The sequence below is a fragment of the Macaca thibetana genome, chromosome 16, assembly GCF_024542745.1.
Source record: "Macaca thibetana thibetana isolate TM-01 chromosome 16, ASM2454274v1, whole genome shotgun sequence".
Classification (NCBI taxonomy): Eukaryota; Metazoa; Chordata; class Mammalia; order Primates; family Cercopithecidae; genus Macaca; species Macaca thibetana.
In genome coordinates, this window is record NC_065593.1 from 70259697 (window position 1) to 70281822 (window position 22126).

At 40.3% G+C, this 22126-nt stretch overlaps 1 protein-coding gene across 3 annotated transcripts in view; it reads right to left on the reverse strand.

Annotated features, from left to right (window-relative positions):
- Window positions 1–491: 491 nt before the first annotated feature.
- The window catches only part of MAP2K6 (mitogen-activated protein kinase kinase 6), a 130463-nt gene continuing 108828 nt past the window's right edge, over window positions 492–22126 (reverse strand). For 2 of the 3 annotated variants that reach the window (XM_050765632.1, XM_050765634.1), the window contains exons 7-12: window positions 21909–21960; window positions 19189–19316; window positions 17851–17928; window positions 16137–16276; window positions 6745–6790; window positions 1160–4844 (exon numbers count right to left, since the gene is read on the reverse strand). In XM_050765632.1, coding sequence (XP_050621589.1) covers window positions 4704–4844; window positions 6745–6790; window positions 16137–16276; window positions 17851–17928; window positions 19189–19316; window positions 21909–21960 — 585 coding nt within the window. In that variant the 3' untranslated portion in view covers window positions 1160–4703. The other variant, XM_050765633.1, reaches the window with a different exon arrangement.

A 22126-nucleotide genomic window follows, 5' to 3' on the forward strand; every position in this document is an offset into this window, starting at 1 on the left:
AAGAAAACAAACAAAGCCAAAGAGTGCATTAACTACAAAGGCAATCCTTAGAACTTACACACGGCAGGAGAGACAAACGCAGAAGAAGGCACCATTTTTTTTCTGTAGTTTAACACATCTCCCCCTCAAAACTGACAAATGTCCTCCTTACCAAACAGAGATGCTCATGGAAACCATTTGGCAGGACTTGCGAATTGCCAAATATACAGAGAAACACACACACAGGTAGATGAATAGGTAGGTGGATATAAAATCATATTATGAATCACTTTCCACTAATACTATACCACAAGTGTCAGGAGAACCAAATGTTTTACTCTTTGAGCTGTGATATGAGTGATTTTTACGTTTTCCAAAGTTGGGGAAAAGAGTAATGACCAGAGCATCTCGCCACTTCCCCTAAAAGATGTGGTGATCACCCAGGATTGGGCAGATGTTTGCAAAAATGGCAGCAGTCACAACAGCTGGAACAGACATGTCACAAGAAGAGCTCCTTTTTGATATTTTTATAATATTCTCAAAGATGCATATTAAATAATTTCTTCTGGATCACAGACACAATTGAACTTAAAAAATAAAAGCCCTATAAATATTGCCAACCCAACCTTGTCTTTTTTTTTTTTTTTTTTGAATCTCCCTTCTTGTATAAAATGGAATCTTTTCAAGCAAGCACTTAAACATAAATATTAAAATAATAAATGGGACGAACTACAAATCTACTTATAATTTCATCACTACTGTAGCACCTTTTTGTCAGGGCTAATGCATTCATTTTGTAAAGAAAAAGAGAAATCTGAGAAGCTTGAGGACTCATATGACACATCATTAAATATTTAATCACCTTTTTAAGTCCTAAGCCTTTATCATAATTCATCCATCTAGACAGTTCATTCTATACTATAGATCCCAAGGCCCCCTCAAGAGGGGGAATAAAAAGAAAATTGGGAGAGAAAACCCTCTCAGAGGAAGGGTTCAATTATCTCAAAGATGACTCTCTATTGACGCTGTAGTGAACTTGCTTCACCCCAAAACCCACCAATCCACAGTAGGGTCAACCGATTAAGTCCATTGCTTTTTAATCTCCAAGAATCAGTTTTACAAAAGATGCCACATCTGTTCCTTTGGATTCATGTAGGGTGAAAAATGGATGTTGCTGGAAAAGACAAAGAAAAAACATGGCATTAATATTTCTCACTGACAAACAATATATGAGATTAGCAAATGAATAGATCCGCTTGGTACAGGGATTAAGTAACCCTATTTGAGTTAGGCTGGGCTCTTCCTACCCTTTCCAAAATCAAGCACACACCTAGTGATGCAAACGTTTTAAAGGTATCTCTTAGTTGTCACTCTTTCCATCCTGATATCTCTAGGTTTCCACTATATTCTTTAAACTAAAAAAAAAAAAAAAAAAGTAATTATGCTACGTAAGTTTCATCTACGGCAACATACAAAGATTGACCAAAAAACAACCCAAACTCTGATTTACAAATAGCCCTGGGCCCCACAAGGTCATTTTAGGCTAATATAGTAGTAAGATAATAAGACAATTCATAGGTGTATGCACTTTTTTTTTTTTTTCTTAGATGAGGTCTCTCTGTGTTGCCCAGGCTGGAGTGCAGTGGTGCAATCTTGGCTCACTGCAAACTCCATCTCCCAGGTTCAAGTGATTCTCCTGCCTCAGCCTCCCGAGTAGCTGGGACCACAGGTGCTTGCCACCATGCCCGGCTAATTTTTTGTACTTTTAGTAGAGACAGGGTTTCACTGTGTTAGCCAGGATGGTCTTGATCTCCTGATCTTGTGATCTACCTGCCTCGGCCTCCCAAAGTGCTGGGATCACAGGCATGTGCCACTATGCCGGGCCAGGTGTATGCACTTTTATTTCTCAGGAAAAAGATGAATGAATGAGAAGTCAATTTTGTTGAACAGTAAATGTGCAAGGAAGGTAGCCCTTGCCTTTGACATTGGAGAATTGGTTTAGACTGAAACAGTTAAAGCCATTTGCCAAGCCACGAGTTACACTTATGTCTCTCCTGATGAAGAATTGATCCATCTGAAAAATAATGTAGACTGCCAAACTCTAGTTATATGCAGAGAAAATTGAACTCGGAGATTAAGGATTGAAAAGGGAAAAGAAGAGTCTCTATCCACACAGCTCAGATCAAGTAAATTATAAAACCATAACAAGTCTTGTGCTTTGCTAAGGGAACAGGCATGGTGTGTGATTCAAGAGGTCATGCATTTCAAAACAATTCTGAACAGGAAGCCATTTTCTCTGCCCTAGAACAACTCTCCCCAAATTGCTCAATTTTGTTACAATAAGTGGCCGGCTCTCACAGCGGAACCGCCACCTCTACTTAGAAAGATATATCAGGTCATGAGCCACAGTTCTTACAGTGGAAACAGAACCAACCAAACCCAGTGGAAATAGAATCAACCAAACCTAACCAAAAAGGATAATTCCTACAGGTAGAACTTAGTCCCACGTGTCTCACCTCCCATGCTCACTTCCTTGATTGCCTGGTAGTACTATTTTCAATGACCAGTTGAGTAGCTAAATGTAAGCATTTTTACATCCAGACGCATAAGTGACTCAGTTTCCCCTGACTTTAGGGAGTTTAGTTTCCAACCTTTATGTTGCCCAGCTGTAGGTTTTCTAATTATAATTGTTTTAAACCTGACAGCGGAGGGTTGGATGAGTCAGCTCTGTGGAAAACTGAGTTCGCACCCATGGAAATTCTAGGAAACAAAGCAAATGGGAAAGGAATGAAGAAATTAAAACCCCAAAGAAGATAGATGGTCACGATTAAGTATCATGACTCAGAAAATGGAAAAGAGATTTTCTCCCTTTGCCCATCTGAGGACACAGGTTGGGTGCTGGCTCGGATCCTTACACTCATGAAATCAACTGAAGCTCTGGGTGTCAGGTCCTTCCTCCCAAGCTCCCTCAAAAACTAAATAGCAGCCATACTTCTGATTAGTAACCATATACACAGCACACTTACTAAGGGCTCTACCGTCATACTTATTAGCTTTCCCACATCCTCTGGACATTTGGAAATCTTTTAACGTCCTTAAAAGTTTTTTACTATCAAAACAGGACAGGCCAAACCTCAGATTATCTTTGTGACTGCTTCCAACACCTGCCAGCCCCACCTTGCCTTTTGTTCTGCTAGTGGCTATTAGCTCAGTGGATGAAGCCTGAGTCTGCAAATGAATTAAATAACCTGACTTGAAGTCTTTAATTTAAAAAAAAGAAAATCCCTAGGCATCCTTCCATTTATTCCCAGGCTGAGAAAATGCTATGAGAGCCAGAAGGCCAGGGGGAGGGGAAAACGGGTAGGGATGTCAAATGGAAAGTGTGACTTGCCTTCTTGTGTGGGTTTTGAGGCTGCAAAAGGTTAAGAGGGAACCCAGTCCCTTCTATAAACAATGAATTAAGATTAGCAAGGGCAGCAACCAGGAAATGGGCAAATGAGGGAGCATGAATAATACTCAGACTATAGTCCCAGGCTGGATTTCCCAAAAGAGGAGTCAGGGAGACAAGAAGGGAGGACTTTACACCATTTAGGCTCACTGATGTGCCTGAAGAAAACGTGGAGATCCATGAACATACTGTGAGGAATAGACAGACAAGCTACAGTCACCAGCAGGTCTCCTTGTCCCATGCACAGCACCTCATCCCTTAAGACTATGGTTTTGAATGGGTTCAGGCATTTTTGTTTAAGATACAATTCAACCTAGAACTTCCTAAGATAATTGGAGAACATAATTATTTCACTGGGCAATCACTTGAATGAACTGGTTTATCATTTCTCATGATTATCATCTAGGACAGGGATCAGCTACCTGTGACCCAGAGGCCAAATTTAGCCCACTTCCTGTTTTTTAAATAAAGTTTTATTGGAACACAGCCACACACACCCCATTTTTTTTTTTTTTTTAACACATTGGATATGGCTGCTTCCACATTGCAACACTGAATTCAGCCATTGTAAACAGCAACTGTATGGCCTACGAAGACTAAAATACTTACTATTTAGTCCTTTACAGAAAAAGTTGGCTGCTACCTACTTTAGAAGAATAAATTCTACTGAGTCATACTCCCCAGTGACGTTTGAGAAAACAAGCACATGAGATGATCTTAAAGAATACACACCCTTCAATCCATGTTAGCGAGAGAAACATTTGGGATTTCTATAAGAGGAACATGTCTAGGTTAAGGCCTTAATTAAAATGTCCTTCACCTGGAAAAAGGATTATTTTTTTCCTTCATACTTCCTCACCAACTCCTAAAATCTAAACAATTGCCTCTCAGCAAGTGTTTTCTCAATGCTAAAGTCAGGGAGTTTGGACTCAGATTTTCCATTTGAAAACCTCAATTCCACAGGAAAGCAGGGAATAGTTATAGCCGTAAAAGGCAAGTCCATTTCCAGAACCACAAAGACGAATGCTGTGAGAAGAAAATGGGAACCGACATGATTTTATAACATTAATATATGTGTAGGCCATAAAATATCACAGGATTAGAACATATTGCAAATGTAGAATTCAACTTCAGCTGCCCATGTATATTAATCATTCTTTTTCTCAAGCATGTTTCAGTGAAATTTCTGATCAGAAACCACTTGGAAGAAGAAAAAAAAAAAGTTCTGTATTTTAAATAGCCAGAAACATATAGAAAATGTTCTTCTTATCTGAAATTAGTTACAAAACATGGTGACTTTAGAATAGGAATACAGGTGCACACTTGTAGTCCCAGCTACTTGGGGGGGCGCAGGCAGGAGGATCGTTTGAGCCCAGGAATTCGAGACCAGCCTGGGCAACATAATGAGACTCCATCTCTAAAAAATAAAAAATAAAATATAAACAAATAAATAAAATAGGATTACAGGCTCCACAGTATCCTACAAGAAAAACTTTATATCTACTGTATTTTATGTGAAATTAATTCAAAAATGCCCTAGCAGGTGCATAAGCATATGTAAAAAGAGTAGACAGAACTGAAAAAGCCTTTGACTGGCTATTAAAAAATAATCAGGAAGAAAATATTCAACTTAAACATGTAGCATGCTAGGATTTTCTCAAACATTACTCATATTTCCTTCTTTAACTGTGAGTTTTAGTTGAATAAAACTGGTCGAGTGCTGAGTACCAGGGGGCTGCCTTTTAACGGACCCAGGGGAGGCCCAAGGAGATGGCCTCGTCTCCAGTTCATCCAGTTGCAAAACGGTTCAATCTTCAATCAAAGCTTAGGCAACAGAATTGAAAACCTATGTGACTGGCTGTAGCTGTCATGCATCTTCCTGATCAGCTTTCTATAATTCTTCCTGACTCGGCATTTCCAAGCTGTGCTTCCTCATAGCTAAGCCACCTCACCACAGCATTTGACATTAGGAATCCGTGCTTCTAAGACTGAGTTGGTCTTGAAGACAGCGGGGCTTGTGGCTGGGATAGCAGAGGAGGAAGCATTTAATGCCTGATGAATTCCAGTAAGAAACACTGATGTGTTCCAGTCAGCAAGGGTGTCAGTGTTTTATTGCTTTTGAAATTGTGCATGAACGTGACTCTTCTTTCCCCCACTAAAATGAAAACCTTGATAATTGAAACAAATCTAGGAAAGAGTTAACACAGATTAGCAAATAGTCTGAATTTTATATATTTCTCCCCCCTTAAAAAATGTGTTTCTCCTTCATTCAACATACACTTAGATAAAGTAAAGCATTGCCAAGTTTAGGTCCTTGCCATTTGTATTTAGCTTAGAATCATTAGTAATTAGCTTAGAATTGTAGTTACCGAGTTTTTGTTTGTTTGTTTGTTTTTCTTTGAGACAAGGTCTCACTCTATCGCCCAGGCTGGAATTCAGTGGCACAAATACGGCTCACTGCTGCCTTAACTTCCCGGGCTCAAGGGATCCTGCCACCTCGGCCTCCTGAATAGCTGGGGCTACAGGCAAATGCCACCATGCCTGGCTAATTTTTTGTACTTTTTTTTGAGTTGGGGTTTCGTCATGTTGCCCAGGTTGGTCTCCAACTCCTGGGCTCAAGCAATCTGCCCATCTCGGCCTCCCAGAGTGCTGGGATTACTGGCATGAGCAGCTACCGTGCCCTGCCTATAGTTACAACAATTTAAGAGAAGTTATTTTAATACAACAATGTTAAGATCTTACTTTCACTCTTGCTTTTTATAGATACAGCAAGTGATAAACTGTGAATGCTGAGGGAGTACAATTCAAGCTAATAATGCTTCGTCTTACTTTTTTCCACCAAAGTGAAAACAAAAAGCAAACATTTTTTTTTTTCCTCCCTAGCTACCACCAAAAAGTTGTTCATCTAATTTAGGCCAGATATTTTATCAAAAATTGATCAGTCAAATAGCATTTAAGTTTTTCTCATTATTGAAATCTCTTAAATCATACTTTCCTTCATTTTATCTTAGTAATATGTGGCTTCTCATATCTTTTAAATTCAAAAATATAAATCGTATACACATAATTTGCTCTGTATCACAACAGGTTTATCAGCCTGGAAAGAAGTTGCTAAGAATAGTGACAGGTTCCAACCTATGTTTAAGAAGGATGTAGGGTGAACTCTTTAACTCTCTTACCTGGAGTTCAATTCCTGTCACTGATGTCTCAATGAACCAACTCTTCCAACATGGTGATGTGATGATAATTTAGGTCTTAGTGACTTTGCCTTTTATAGCTATTAGTATACTCATGTTTACATTTCCAACAACACTCACCATTAGCTCTGGGTATGTAGGCCGTTCTTTGGAATTCTTCTTTAAGCTTAAAGAAAAAAAAAAATCATTAAAATCTAGAAGCCATATGTATTTTCATTAGACAAGGATTTCAGAACCTGTAGAACACTAAACATAATTAGCTTTAAAAGTGTATTGAAAACACAGCCTCCTATCTTGACTTTCCTCTTCTGTAACGCTTATGTATTATGTTTTAAATCATCCTGGTTGTACCTTAATGGGAAAAACAGTTGTGTGTGTTTGTGTGTGTGTGTGTGTGTGTGTGCACTTTCCTTTTGATACTTTACCAATGACATACAGACTAATTTTTCTGATCTAAAGCCATTATATTTCAAAAATATCTACTTTCCTCAATGCAGCTTTTAATGCCGTTTCCACAGACAAAGAAATTGGCAGGTGTTTCTTACATCACCATTTGTTATCTCTTCACTGTCAGGTACCTGGTTCTTTTTGCTTCTGTTTCCCATGAATATATAATTTGCTTTTATATAGTCCTAACCAAACCTGCCTGAGATAGAAGCAATAAACCCCTAATATTTATTTTCTTTTCCTTGAGACAGGTGCTGGCTCTGTTGCCCAGGCTGGAGTGCAGGAGCATACAATCTTGGCTCACTGCAGCCTCCACCTCCCTAGGCTCAGGTGATCTTCCTGCCTCAGCCACCTGAGTAGCTGGGATTACAGGCATGTGCCACCATGCCTGGCTAATTTTTTGTATTTTTTGTAGAGGCAGGGTTTCACCATGTTGCCCAGGCTGGTCTTGAACTCTTAGGCTCAAGTGATCCACGTGCCTCAGCCTTCCAAAGTGCTGGGATTACAGGTGTGAGCCACTGTGCCCAGCCCCCCATAACATTTCTAAGGTAATACTACTTGTTTATGACAAAGGTGATAAGACCTGTTTACGACAGCCGATAAAAGAGAAAGCACACTCAGTGACAGCAATTATTCTTTTAGAAATACTTTCCGGTCATGTGTTATTGTCAGGTGACTTCTGATTATTCTGCTCTCTGTTGACACATACGTTTAATAACATTTGATACCGGAGGCAATAAGTGCTGTTACTTATTATTTAACGGTAATAAAACTGTAAGATGAAGAGACCAACCCATCACCCCATCCTCAGCCCATCCCTATCCTTTATCCAACTCTGGCCTTCAAATGAAAAAAAAAGAAAAAAGAAAGGAAAGAAAAAAAAAAAGAAACAGTTTACTTGGAGGTGGAATCCCAGGTTACAGAATGGAGAAAAAGATGATTTTGAAAACTATGATTTGCAAGGCAACCTACAGACTCCTGTGCCCAGTGGGCCACAAAATCATCCATGAATGAAAAGGAGCTTTGCCTGGCATTGGAATGGAAAGGAATTTTGCCTGGAGTTGGAGGAATCAAAATGTAACTGATTCTTAGGTTGCTGGGATTTGAGCTAATGGATCGTTTTGAGCAAATGAGATCTAGTATGTGTGGCATGAGCTCTGCCTCACCCTCTGAAGCTAAGCATGACGGGGTAAGGTACAGAACCATGAGACAACGAAGTAGTTCAGGCACTTCGAGAAACTGTCGTTTAAAACGAAATAAAATTAAAAAAAAAAAAAAAAAAAGAGAGAGAGAGAAAGTTTTTGAACCAAAACAACTTAAAATCAGCCTACCAGTTTATTCCAGGCAATGCTGTGGGTGGAAGCCAGGGAACCTGAGACAGGGTACGGGTAGATGTGAGGACAGAAGTTTCAACCTGGAACTGAGGGCAGACCTAGGACCTAGTGACCTCACTGACCAGACAACCTATGAGAGAACGTTTCATCTCAACTGAGGATAAAAATAAGAGCGCATTAGAAAGAGGAATTAACAGCTGGCAAAGTCCGATTGATATGGGAATGTGTGCTGAGTGAAATGAATGAGTCCGTGTAACTCCCACTGATGGTTTTGTAGGTACCTAGATGCTGAGGGTCTACGTGGGTGGGTCTCAGCTGGAGGTCATTTTGCTCCCCAGGGGATATATGGAAACTGTCAGGAGCCATTTTTGGTTGTTACACCTGGTGGCAGGGTGTTACTGGCATCTAAAAGGTAGAGGCTGGGGATGTTGCTAAACATCCCACAATGCACTGGGCAATCCACCACAACAAAGAACAATCTAGCCCAAAACGTCAATAGTGCAGAGAGAAAGAAACGCTGTGCTATGTGTAACAGGTGGTCCCTCCTTGTTGCTGCTTCCTCTCCCCTTCACTTAAAAGGAACATCTCCAGCTGGTTCGTCTGTCTTTAAGCACATTCTCATCACGACCGTCTCCTGCCCTCAGCCCCAGGAAGCCAAAGTGTTTCTTTCTAAGTTCAAGAGCTAGTTTACCTAGAAAGAAACACAGAAGAAGCAGTGTGATCCCAGGAGTATTGCTGACTTGCACACAGACCCTAGTAAAAATAACAAACAGGCTAGAAGCCCTGAATTTCCCACTATTGTTCAAAGCAAATCAAAAACCAGAAATTCTTCTCTATCGTTGGAACAATGTAACACACTAAGTAAATAACAAAAAGCACAAGCACAACATTAAATCCACAGTCAATATTCAAATGGTTGATTCTGGTGTCTCTATTTAGAACTTAAACTCTGCATTGCATCTGGAACATTCTCACTGAGGACCCAGGCCCACTCCGTTACTAGCTTTCATCAGCCAACAACAATGTCAGGAAGAAAAGCTTGTTTCTCAAATGTAAAAATGTGCCGATTTTTTACTTTATATTTAGCAGAAGAGATAAAAGGACTTTAGCAGACTTTATATTTAGCAGAAGAGATAAAATGGATCATTTTGAGCAAATGAGACCTAGTACGTGTGGCGTGAGCTCTGCCTCACCCTCTGAAGCTAAGCATGACAGGGGTAAGGTATAGAACCTTACCAACAGATAGATGAGTTTAAATATCTCCATTTTTTAAAAATACTGTATTTTTTAAATGCTGTATTTTTTTAAAATATTGTATTTTTTTACATGCTGTATTTTTAAAAATACAGTATTTTTAAAAATTATTTTTAAAAATACTGATTTTGAATCAGGATATCTTTTCACTTCTGGAACAGCTTATAAAAATTTCTCGGCCAGGTGCGGTGGCTCACGCCTGTAATCCCAACACTTCGGGAGGGCGAGGCAGGTGGATCACTTGAGCTCACTGGAGGTCAGGAGTTCAAGACCAGCCTGGCCAACATGGTGAAACCCCGACTCTACTAAAAATACAAAAATTAGCTGAGCATGGTGGCAGGTGACTATAATCCCAGTTACTAAGGAAGCTCAGGCACAAGAATCACTTGAACCCAAGAGGCAGAGGTTGCAGTGAGCTGAGATTGTGCCACTGCACTCCAACCTGGGCAACAGGGTGATATTCTGTATCAAAAAAGAAAAAAAAAAGATTTCCAGTTTTGTTAACTCTGTATAAAGAAAATATGGGAAAGTACCCTAGTTGATCCATCATAAAGTGTTAAGGATTCCTGAAACCTCCAAGACTACTGGCCAATAGGCTATTCCTGGACTCCTGGCCCCTGATTACAAAGTTTACAATCTGCCCCAAACACTACCGCAGAATATGAATGGAAAATACTTACACAGCAAAGCAAGGCTGTTTATTAAATTAATGTAACTGATATAACCCATTCTTTCCATCTTTTACATCAAGAACACTTCAAAACATGGGCTAAGAATAGCAAAATACTCAGGATAAGGTTGGGGGGAAAGTAGATTTTCCATGTTTAGTAGGAAGTACTTGAAATTCAGTACACAATAACAACTTTGGAGTTCAAAGCAATACCAGTTTCTTTTTGAACTGGAATCAGACTTCTGAATTTTCAAGGGGCTTGTCATTTTCAAGCGTGCAATTAGCTAACTGCCCTAATTCTTTTTCCAAATGCCACAACACACGCTTCTGACCATAGCTGACACTAAAAAACAGCTCATGCTGTCTTGAGAATTGCTAGCTTGAAGTTTGTGCTGACCAGAGGATTTCTGCCTATTTGAATTCTCCCGATCATTTCCAAGAAGGGCTATTTGGTGCATCCACAGAATAAAAACACATTGCGCCTTTCAAGGCGTACACTTGTCAAAAGCTAAATAAACATCTAGTGCCTCTTTTTACTGTCCTTCCTGCACAAATAGGAGACTGAATTTGACTGTGTTTCATACTAGCTTCTCTGAGTCAGACAATATCGATGCTTGAGTGGGCCTCCACTACCCTTCGATATGCCATCAGACTGGTCAGTTGGGCCCACAGCTTCCTAAATAGGCCTGGAGAGAAAGCCAAAGGGAAGTCCAGCTGTTTTGGCACTCGGCAGTTGATTTTCAGTGACTTCCTTCTGTGAACCGATAGGAAGAGTTTATGATGAAACCGGCTAAGATTCCAATCTTTTGCGAACTCGTTTGTTAACCCCTCTGCAGGACTAGAAAGCAAGACTTCTCTATTAGACTTCTCTATGATGAATCCCAAAACAAGGCTGACATGGTCAACAAAACTCTACCCAAGAACTCCTTAAAATCCCTATGATAAGAAAGAGATACATAGGAAAAAGAGGAAGAAAATCTCATTCCGTAGTCCTATCTCAAAATAAATACAGAAAAGAAGGGTTTGCAAGAAACCACTGTGGGTTTGCTTTTTTCCTTTGCGTTCATATGGTTAACTCTTCTTTCTCCTTCAGGAAATATTTGTCAGACGTTACTGCAAAAGAAATGCAAAAACTGGAATTCTGGACTCTAGGTCTAACTTTGGGTGTGGCGATGATAGCCTGTAAGAGCTTTTCTACTTCACTCCACAAACTATGTGATTTCCTGTCAACTAACAAGCAGTGATCAGTACTAATGCGCCAGACAAGAGTGGCTGCCAAGTCAATTCCCTGGATACAGAATTACGGTACCTAGCAACATGGAGATGGCATCGTGCCAGGTTGATTCCTTGGGTGCAGGTGTATGATAGCATTGTGACATCAAATGCTTAGAGGTAGCATATACAAGTTCACAAATACTCTGATGGTTACCTAGGCTGTGGGTAATGTGTTCTTTTTCTACATACCAAAGACAGATGTAGGAGATAAAAACATAGATGTATCTATCTTGAAATTTGAGATGAAATATTTCACTTTCCAAATCCGTAGCCTCCCTTCCCCACTCAGCACATAGAGTTGAGACTTTCTGAGAAGTCAGGGAGGGCCATAGCCTATGTAATAAAAATATAAAAAACATGGAGATCACAAGGAAAAAAAGGTCCTTTAATGAAGATATGTCTCAATAATACAGCTTTATTCATGAGAAAAATAATAGCTGATAAAGGGGAGTTATGCGCACAGGGAACAGCCCTCTGTTCAACAAGAGGTAGAAGAGGTACTCCTCTGTTAACAATCACTTTTCTTCGGGAGGCTGAGGCAGGAGAATGGCGTGAACCTAGGAGGCGGTGCTTGCAGTGAGTCAAGATCGCGCAACCACACTCCAGCCTGGGCGACTGAGCAAGACTCCGTCTCAAAAAAAAAAAAAAAAAATCACTTTTCCATTCTTTCCACCAAGCTCCAGATCAAACCTCAAGCTTTCAGTAATCAAACAAGTAAAATCACTAGATTGCTAATGGATGGAGGTATGTACCCATATGTTAATATACGTATGAAAAATCAAATTGCTTCCATAAATTTCTAGGACAGTCATAAACTCTAAAAGAAAATCAGTGCTACTTTTTGAGTGTAAGATGACTTTTTCAACCCAGTTGAAAAATAATGTTCATCCTTAAGGGATATCAAAGAAAATATATTGGTGGTTTGTGGCAGGCAAAAAAATCATTGACCTGGAAGAGGAGAGCTTACATGCTGAAAAAGTCAAATTGAGGTTAAGTAAGAATGCTCATAAAATTCAGAATTAACAATTCCCTTCTATTTCTTAATTCCCATACCAACAAAATGACTATTTTAGACAATTGATATTCTTAAGTATAGCATTCTACCAGAACTACAATACTGAAACTTTGACGAAGGAAAATTTATCTTTTAATGACTTTCAGGGTATAGTGATTTGGGTTTTGTTTCTAGATATTTTCATATTTTATTTTACTTTATATTATATTTTATTTATTTAATTTTAATTTTATCTTATTTTAGCAGGGTCTTGCTCTGTCACCCAAGCTGGAGTGCAGTGGCACAATTATGGCTCACGGCAGCCTCAGCCTTCCATGCTCAAGCGATCCTCCCACCTCAGCCTCCCAAGTAGCTGGGACCCCACGTGTACACCACTACACCCAGCTAACTTGTGTATTTTTTGTAGAGACAGGGTATTATTTTTAATAAACCCAGATATAAGACAAACTGACTTACTTGAGTAGAAATGAAATGACACTGAGCAAACAGTATTAATAGAATTGACAGTTTCAGGAAAGCTGGGACATGTCTACGGCTCAAAATTTTTTAATTAATGAACTGTGGTAGCTGGGCTAAAATAAAAGAAAACGAGAGAGAAGGGGATATCTTAGCAGGCGGCCATGAAAACACTAAGGGTGTTACAAGGAGAGAGTAGGCACAGGCAGTCATTATATGAAGAGCAATGATGCGTATCTAGAACTTCCACATATGTGTGCACACATTGCAATTAGAAAACATTTATTTCTCAAGGTGTTCATTTTTCAAACATCTGTAAAAAGTTTCAGTGTTCTGATTCTTTGGAGAAAATTCTAAGTAAGAGAAAAAATACACTGGTGAAAGAAAAATCAAGCAATTGGATGATTTTTTAAAATAAATTGAAGAAAATAAGCCTTCTAAACAGAAAGTAGTTGACGGCAGGTCCATAGATCATATGTCGAAACCCAGGGTTATCACCGCAGCTGTACATAAAAATGACTTGAGAACATTTAAAAAAAATTAGTATATTGGCCCCTCCCCAGACCAATTAAATCAGCGTCTATGAGGATGAGTCCTAGAGGACAGTGATATTGAAAGCTCACTAGAGTTTTACAAATGAGCAGCCACAGTTGAGAATCATTGGATTAAACTGGTGATTCACAATGGTAGACTCGGCTTTCTCAAACTTTTCACACCAGCCTCGTTCTTACCAAAATTTCCTAAAGTACCTAGAATCTTGGGAAAAGGGGACAGGCGGGAGAAAGGTAATAGGGAGAATAATTTGAAGAGACTTAGCTAGATAAGGTCATTCCCCATTACCAACCCTCTTGAGAACTACTGTTCTGTATTACCCAAGATGCCTCATTCCTTTTTTGTTTTTTTTTTTGAGATGGCGTCTCTCTCTTATCACCCAGGCTGGAGTGCAGTGGCACAATCTCAGCTCACTGCAACCTCCGCCTCCTGCGTTCAAGCAATTCTCCTGCATCAACCTCCTGAGTAGCTGGGACTGCAGGCATGTGCCACCACACTTGGCTAATTTTTGTATTTTTAGCAGAGATGGTTTTTCACCATGTTGGTCAGGCTGGTCTCGAACTCCTGACCTCAAGTGATCCGCCACCTTGGCCTCCCAAAGTGCTGGAATTACAGCCATGAGTCACCACGCCCAGCCCCTCACCCCTTTCTTTGATGTGACCTTAAACATTTGAGGATAAGGTAATAAATAAATAAATATCCAACCAACCAACCAACCACAAAAAACAAGTTTTTGAATCCAGAAGGCAAAATCATGAACCCATCCTGGCAGAGGTACTACCACATCCAGCACACTCCCTCAAGGAAAACAGACAGGAAGTAGCTAGAAGATATGTATTTTAAGAGGCATCCAACAACTATTGTACTAGCACTCGAGGCTCCAGCCCCTCTCTAGTCATCCAGTCAAAAACGAAAACAAACAACTGCAGACCAGCCTCATACATCATCAGGGAAAAGTACCAGGGATGAGAAGGGGCCTTGGGCTAACAAAGAGTCCAAGAGCTCTTAGGTCACAAGCAACAGACAGTTGCTTTGTTTTATGTTTCTTCCACATTTCCTGATGAATGCTGTATTCACAGCTTTATGTTTTTATTTCTTATTTATTTGTTTTAAGATGAAGTTTTGTTCTTGTCGCCCAGGCTGGAGTGCAATGGTGTGATCTCGGCTCACTACAACCTCCACCTCCTGGGTTCAAGCGATTCTCCTGCCTCAGCCTCCCAAGATTACAGCTGTCCACCACACGCCCAGTTAATTTTTTGTATTTTTAGTAGAGTCGAGTTTTCACCATGTTGGCCAGGCTGGTCTTGAACTCCTGACCTCAGGTGATCCACTCACCTCGGCCGCCCAAAGTACTGGGATTACAGGCATGGGTGCTCCACCTCACAGCACTTCTAAAAAGCACGGAGGCCGAGGAATTAAGCCATGAGGAAGATGTTCCTTCAGCTTCCTCAGTACCTCAAACAGCCTTCAGAGCTCCAGACCCTTCCCCAGCAGTGAGTACTCAGAATGGCTCCCCTCCGAAGATCACAGCTGGGCCTGCCACCATCTCCCAGACCCCTTCCTCCAAATTCTCATCTACTTCTGTGGGATGGCCAAATACACTAACCTGGCTCAGGGATGTGCTTCATTTCTGGCATCCCGCTTCCAGCATCACTTGCCATGATCATTACTATCAAGTCATGCCAGGCATCATGACCTCTACGCACACAGAAATGACTTGATTGTCTAGAGAATACTTTCCCTCTGTTGCTTTTCTTGACTGCCCTGGCAGTTTTCATGAAAATATAGTTTACCACATGAGTATGGCTCCCTCCCTCTTTCCACCCCAACTTTCTTTGGATTCCCTTCCCAGAACTTCAGCATTGTCTCTTATGGTGGGCAAGTTTCTCCACAGTTAGCAAGTATTCAGTAGCAACCAAGGTTCTACAAGACTTCTGAGGACCTAAGAAACACTCTTAAACTACCCACTATCTTCTCACCCAAAGTAATTCTTTGCCTCTACTCCCTATCCCCAGGCCTCTAATGGGTCCCCTCAGCTTTCTCTTTATGCTTTAATCGACATCAAATTGCTTAAAGCTCACATAAAGGAGTTTCTTGCTTTTGTGACATTGTGAATGATATTCCTTCTGTTTGGAATACGTTTCCTTTCCTATTTCCCTTCTGCTTGGAAAACACCTCTCACGATCTCAGCTCCGGATTTATCTCCTCCAGAAAAGCCTATCCTGAGATCTTCCCTCCGAGTTTCTTAAATCACCCATGCCCCTATCTCTATCACTGCAGTTGCCACTTTATACTATAATTATTCATTTATGAGACTTCTCTACTTGACTTTGGGCTCAGCGAGGGCAGGGAGTGTGATACGGTCATCTTTGCTTCTCCAGCAGAGGGCGCACTCCACAAATGCTTTCGGAATGAATGTATGCATGATGGAGACAAACCCGATGGAAGAAACTCATGAGAACACATCTTCTTCTTTCACATTGACACTTGGGAGGTGAGGCTTTCTTACCACTGTGAGGTAAAGTCAACGAACTCTGCAGAGAACTTGTCTGCTGGGAGTTGTGGCGATGGCTCCTCTACCACCTGTTTGAGCTGCTGAAATGGAGTTCCCCAGGAATCATAGGGAAATCGAAGGATGGCCAACTCAATCTGGAGAAGAGAGGAAACAGCAGACAACAGTTTCAACAGGGCTGCGTTAGGGGATCACCCATGTTTCATTCGTGGAGAGCCAGAGGGAAACACAAGGCAAAGTTCAAGTATAAGGGGTGGGGGGAAATAAACTAATAATTTGTTCTCTAGCAATTTTCCCCAAATCCCTAGTGCTAGGGATTTTTAAATATTACTTACTAGCCACAGCCACTTAAGCCTATCTAAAACCAGGCCCCTCACTAAAACTCACTGTGGCACTTCATAAAAATTGTAAGCCAACAGTATTAAACTTCAGGATGTAAAGCTAAGAGGATTTCAAATGTTTGGTCTGAAAAGTAATTCCCAGCCTGAGACCTTTCCAGAGCTGAGCATCTACTGCCACCTGCAGGTCGCTTGGTGAAATGACAGGGGGAGAAAGCAACCTAGAACCAAATGACTCATCTTTTTTTGGACTTGAGAAAAGGCCACTTTGCATTACAGGATCACGTGTTTTCTGGGCAGGCAGGAGAAATAACTCATGGGATTTATTCAGCTGCTGTGCCTGGGGAGGAGCCAGGACCACAGTGGATAATTCCAGACCTCGGTGATCCACTGAAAATGTATGACCACCAAAGTGATGAAATTTACAATCACCAAAGCCATGAATAAGTTAGGAATAAATCATGTAACTTTAGGGCTTGTGTCTAAGGAAATCATCCTACTGGTTATCCTGTATTGAGGATATACCTGATTGATATGGTGTGGCTGCATCCCCACCCAAATCTCATCTTGAATTGTAGCGCCCATAATTCCTACATGTTGTGGGACAGACCCAGTGGGAGATAATTGAATCATGGGGTGGTTCCCCCATACTGTTCTACGGTTCTCGCGGTAGCAAAAAAGTCTCATGAGATCCGATGGTTTTATGAAGCATCTCCCTTTTCGCTTGGCCCTCTCATTCTCTCTTGTCTGCCACCATGTAAGATGTGCCTTTCACCTTCCACCATGATCATGAGGCCTCCCCAGCCACATGGAACTGTAAGTCCATTCAACCTCTTTTTCTCTTAAATTACTCAGTCTTGGGGATGCTTTTATCAGCAGTGTGAAAACGAACTAATACACTGACCTCATCAGTCTTTAACTTCTACTTCTCCAACAAAAATATCCTGGGAAGCATAGCCTATGTCCTGGAAAACACGGCCCTATCAGGGTTCACGCACATTAGCATTCTTTGCACAGCTTAAGTTTCTTGCCTTGGCTTGAATAATTGAATTTTAAACTATAAGGAATATGGTCAGATCCTCTTATTTTACAGATGAGGATAGGAAGATAGTCTGTGTGACTGTAACAATTACTCAAAAAGGCATACAGCTCGTCAGAGGTGGAATCAAGAGAAAAATTGGTTTCCCCAATCCCGTGTCAGTGTTTTTACTATACCACACTACAAACAATTATTACTCAAAATCTCCTACCACCTCAGCAGGAGAGGGCGCCCCAAACCAGCATTTAGGGCATTTGTTTCTTGGACCCAAAGTCCACCTCATTCAAGTTTCATGCCCACAACCTCATAGTTCATGACAATTGGCATACACTACCATCGTGATGCCCAGACTCCAAATGTCAGACTTCACACTGTATCCCTTCTGGTTGAGCTCTGGGTTTATTCTTTCAGGCTGGAAAGGAGACAGACAACTGAGAAACTGGGAAGACAGTTGAGATAACATTCTTAGTTCAACAGTCTCTGGGGATGGGGGTAGCATCAGCTGCCAAGTGAGTTGTTATAAGCTGTTAACATGCCTCTGAGGCCAAGAAGACCTGGTTAACTACAATAAATATCCATGTCTCCACAGGGTTTCCCTTCTTCTGTGTTTGTCTTTTCTTGGACACAGTAATGGATCAAGTTCCTTTCATAACAAATTTAAAATCTGCCTTAAGAAGAAACAGGGTATACGTTGTAAAGCTACTTTGCCCATCTAGAATTATCCTTGTTTAAAACATGAACAGTCCAGAACTCAATAAAACAAGAGTCACTGGGCTACTGTCCCATGCTAATAGACCTGAGCAATTTTTAACTAAACACAGACAGGAAGCTTTTCGATTCAAAGCACAAGTCCATTTCCACATAGAATCTAGCGTCTGTTCCTTCAGTTAAAGGGGATTGCAAGGTCTCTGCTAAAGGCAGTGAATCTTCACAGCTGTGAGGTCTTCTCATGACTAATCTAACTGTCTTGTTTGGGTAATTTAAGCTCTATTTACTATTTTGTCCTCAACAAACAATGCAATACTCCCCTGCGATACAGTGTGGAAAACTGTGCAGGCTATATGTATTGTATATATGATTTTTCAAATAACATATTTCTTTCACTTGATTTTTTTAAAGTAATACATATATAACTATGGTCTGAACGTTTGTTCCCCACCAAAATCCACGGGTTAAAATCTAATCGCACATGTGATGGTATCAGAAGGCAGGGCCTTCATGAGTCATGAAGGTGGAACACTAATGAATAGGACTGGGGTCCTTATAAAAGAAGCCCTAGAGAGATCCTTCGCCCCTTTCACTGTGGGAAGACTAAGCAGGAAGGAGATATGGATGATCCTGAGAAACGTGAGCCCTCATCAGACACCAAATCTTCTGGTGCCTTCATCTTGGATTTCCTAGCCTCCAAAAACTGTGAGAAATAAATTTCTGTTGTTTATAGGCTGCCTGGCTTATGTTGTTTTGCCATAGCAGCCTGAACAAACTAAGACAATATACGAAGCAAGTGAGTAAAGATTTCAGACATGACATTTTGAAGAAAAACTAAGAGGCAGACTACTTTTGGAGTCTTAGGTACATTTCCATTTTCCCTCTGTGGCCATCCATTGCTTGTTTCCCAGCATGATTTGTCAGCAGTGACATTACCAGATGCCACGCTAGCTAATGTACTTACGGCCATGTATGGTTTGCAACCCGCATCAATTGTTTTAGCAACAGAGTCCACCAAGTAGCCACTGATTCCAAAATCGCACATCTTCACTTGACCGAGAGCATTAATGAGTACATTAGAAGGCTTGACGTCTGAAAGCAAAAGCAACCAGGATCCCATCATTCCAGTCTGCTTTCAAGGTTCATTTCTCTACCACCAGAGGGCCTAAAATCTCCATTTGTCCATCTTCCTTTCCCCAAGTTGCCCAACACAGAAGTAACTGCCATCCCTGACCCATAGGTATAAACTGCTTATTGCTTTCAACTTGATTTTCTATTTCATGTTTTGTTCATGCCTCGTAGAACTGTGAATTTCTCAATACAAAAAGCTGCATTCTCCACTGATTTTATGATCTTCATTACCCTCATATTTGCAGTAAGAGCCTAAAAAATTATTACTGAATCAAATGCCCGATTCAAAATGATCTAATGATATTTAATGTAGGAGTAATAAAACAAAGAACAAAAAGGCAGACCGTGACACAATGATATACCAAACATGACCAAACCAACCTTTGTTTCTGTTTGGTTTGGTTTTTTCTTCAAGATAAGGTTTTACTGTCACTCAACTGGTATGCAGTGGTGTGATCATAGGTCACTGCAGCCTCAAACTCCTGGGCTCAAATCACCCTCCTGCCTCAGTCTCCTAGTAGCTAGGACTACAGGTGTGCACCACCATGCCCGGCTTTTTATTTTTTTATTTTATTTTTTTTGATAGACAGGATGTCTCTTGACCAGGCTGGTCTCAAACTCCTAGCCTCAAGCAATCCTCCCACCCCACCTCCCAAAGGGTTGTGATTACAGATGTGAGCCACCAAGCCCGGCCCAAAGCAACAAATTTTGATTGAAACCTCTGCAAGTGATGTGTCAGAGGTCACATAGTGTAAAGGATCATGAACCCAGGTATTCCAGACCACAGGGCAGGTACTGAAGAAGCAGTATTACAGACCAGATTTTAAATTAATCCCTTTGACTAGAAAGATTTAACTCACCCACCCATATGCCCAAAAAATGGAACTACAATTATCTCTGGATAATAAAATTTGAAATTACAGTTAATTTTTTCCCTTTGTGATACTTTTCACAATGCCCATAAAATTGGAAGATAAAGATTATTACAAAAGCTTTAAAAATTATCCTTTATAATTTTCCCTTTAAGCTGAAAGACATACAAATTTCATTTTATTATTTTTATACCTTACATATATTCTCTAATATGAATTACATATTTCATAATGGTGAAATAACCCTTAATGTTAATTTCAAACTTGTGAATAATCTACAGTCCTTTTCCTATCTGTATTCCTTACTATTTTCTTCTCCTCATCTTCCTTCATCCTATTTTTCCAATTTTTAATAATAACAACTAACAATAATAGGCACACTGTGGAAGGCATTTTACATTATTTCCAGGCTCAGAGAGTTCAAGAATTATCCAAACCACAAGGCCCTCTTACATACCAGTACATTCCATTATTTTTCCCAAAGACATGGTTGAGGGTATCTCTTCCCCGAAGTTTCCCTAACGACAATCACTAAGTGATAGCACTTACTTATTTTACATTATCTAAATTACTTCTATATTTGGTACTTGCTTTTTTTATTTTTTATTTATTTATTTATTTATTTTTTTGAGATGGAGTCTCACTGTGTCGCCCAGGCTGGAGTGCAGTAGTAAGATCTTGGCTCACTGCAACCTCTTCCTCCCAGGTTCAAGTGATTCTCATGCCTCAGCCTCCCAAGTAGCTGGGATTACAGGCACCCACCACCACACCCAACTAATTTTTGTATTTTCAGTAGAGACAGGGTTTTGTCATGTTGGCCAGGCTGGTCTCAAACTCTTGACCTCAGGTGATCCGCCTGCCTCGGCCTCCCAAAGTGCTGGGATTACAGGCATGAGCCACGGCACCCAGCTTGGTACTTTCATATTTCTAAGGGTTTTTTTTTTGTTTCTTTTTGTTGTTGTTGTTTTGTTTATTTGTATATTTATCTTACTTCCCTATAAGAATCCTGATGCATAATTTAATAAGAGTATACTTTCTTCTCATATACCTCTCAGGGCATCTATTACATTTTAAAAGTGATTTTAAAAGATGAATAAATGGATGAATGGGTGGAGAGAAGATGAATGAATTAATGGATGGATGGATGAATGCATGGTTGAAGACATAACAGGCCAATAAGAAGGAAGAAAAGGAAGGAGGAAGAGATAAATCATTTTATCCTGCCTCTTGTTGTCTGAAAAGGCTCTGCTTTATACCAGTTTTTCACACTTTCATGTGCACAAGAATCACCTGGAAATCTTGTTAAAATGCAAATTCCAATTCATTTGATATTGAGACCCATGATTCGTTTACAACAAGCTCTCATGTGATGGCCAATACAGGATCGATTTTTATCATATTCTCTAAAATTCTCAATGATGTAATCCCACAGCTCTGCTGGCTAACAAGTGTTTATATTCAATTTGGATGTAAGATAAAGATCATGTCTTCTTATGTCCTCAGCCATGATAAGGAATACTACTTATATGGTTTGCTATCCAATCTCAAAAGAAAGCCCCTTAGTTCTCTTGCCTGAGTCAATTCTACTTCCATTCATGGGGGGTTGGGGGTAGGGAGGGTCTCCAGGTGAAAGAAATTAACTTTATCAAAGGAACAGCCAAGGCAGCTCATGGCTGCTTACCTCTGTGAATGACAGACAGCTTACTGTGTAAATGTTCTAATGCTTTTACAATCTGCAAGAGAAACACAAAGATAGATTTATTTATCATATCACTGGAAAGAAATTGAATATTAAGTATATCAAGGTTTATTATGCTTGGCTTTAGATTACCAGTGAGATATTTTCTCAAATAGTGGTGGTCCTATCTAGGAAAATACATAGGAAGTTACGCAAATTGG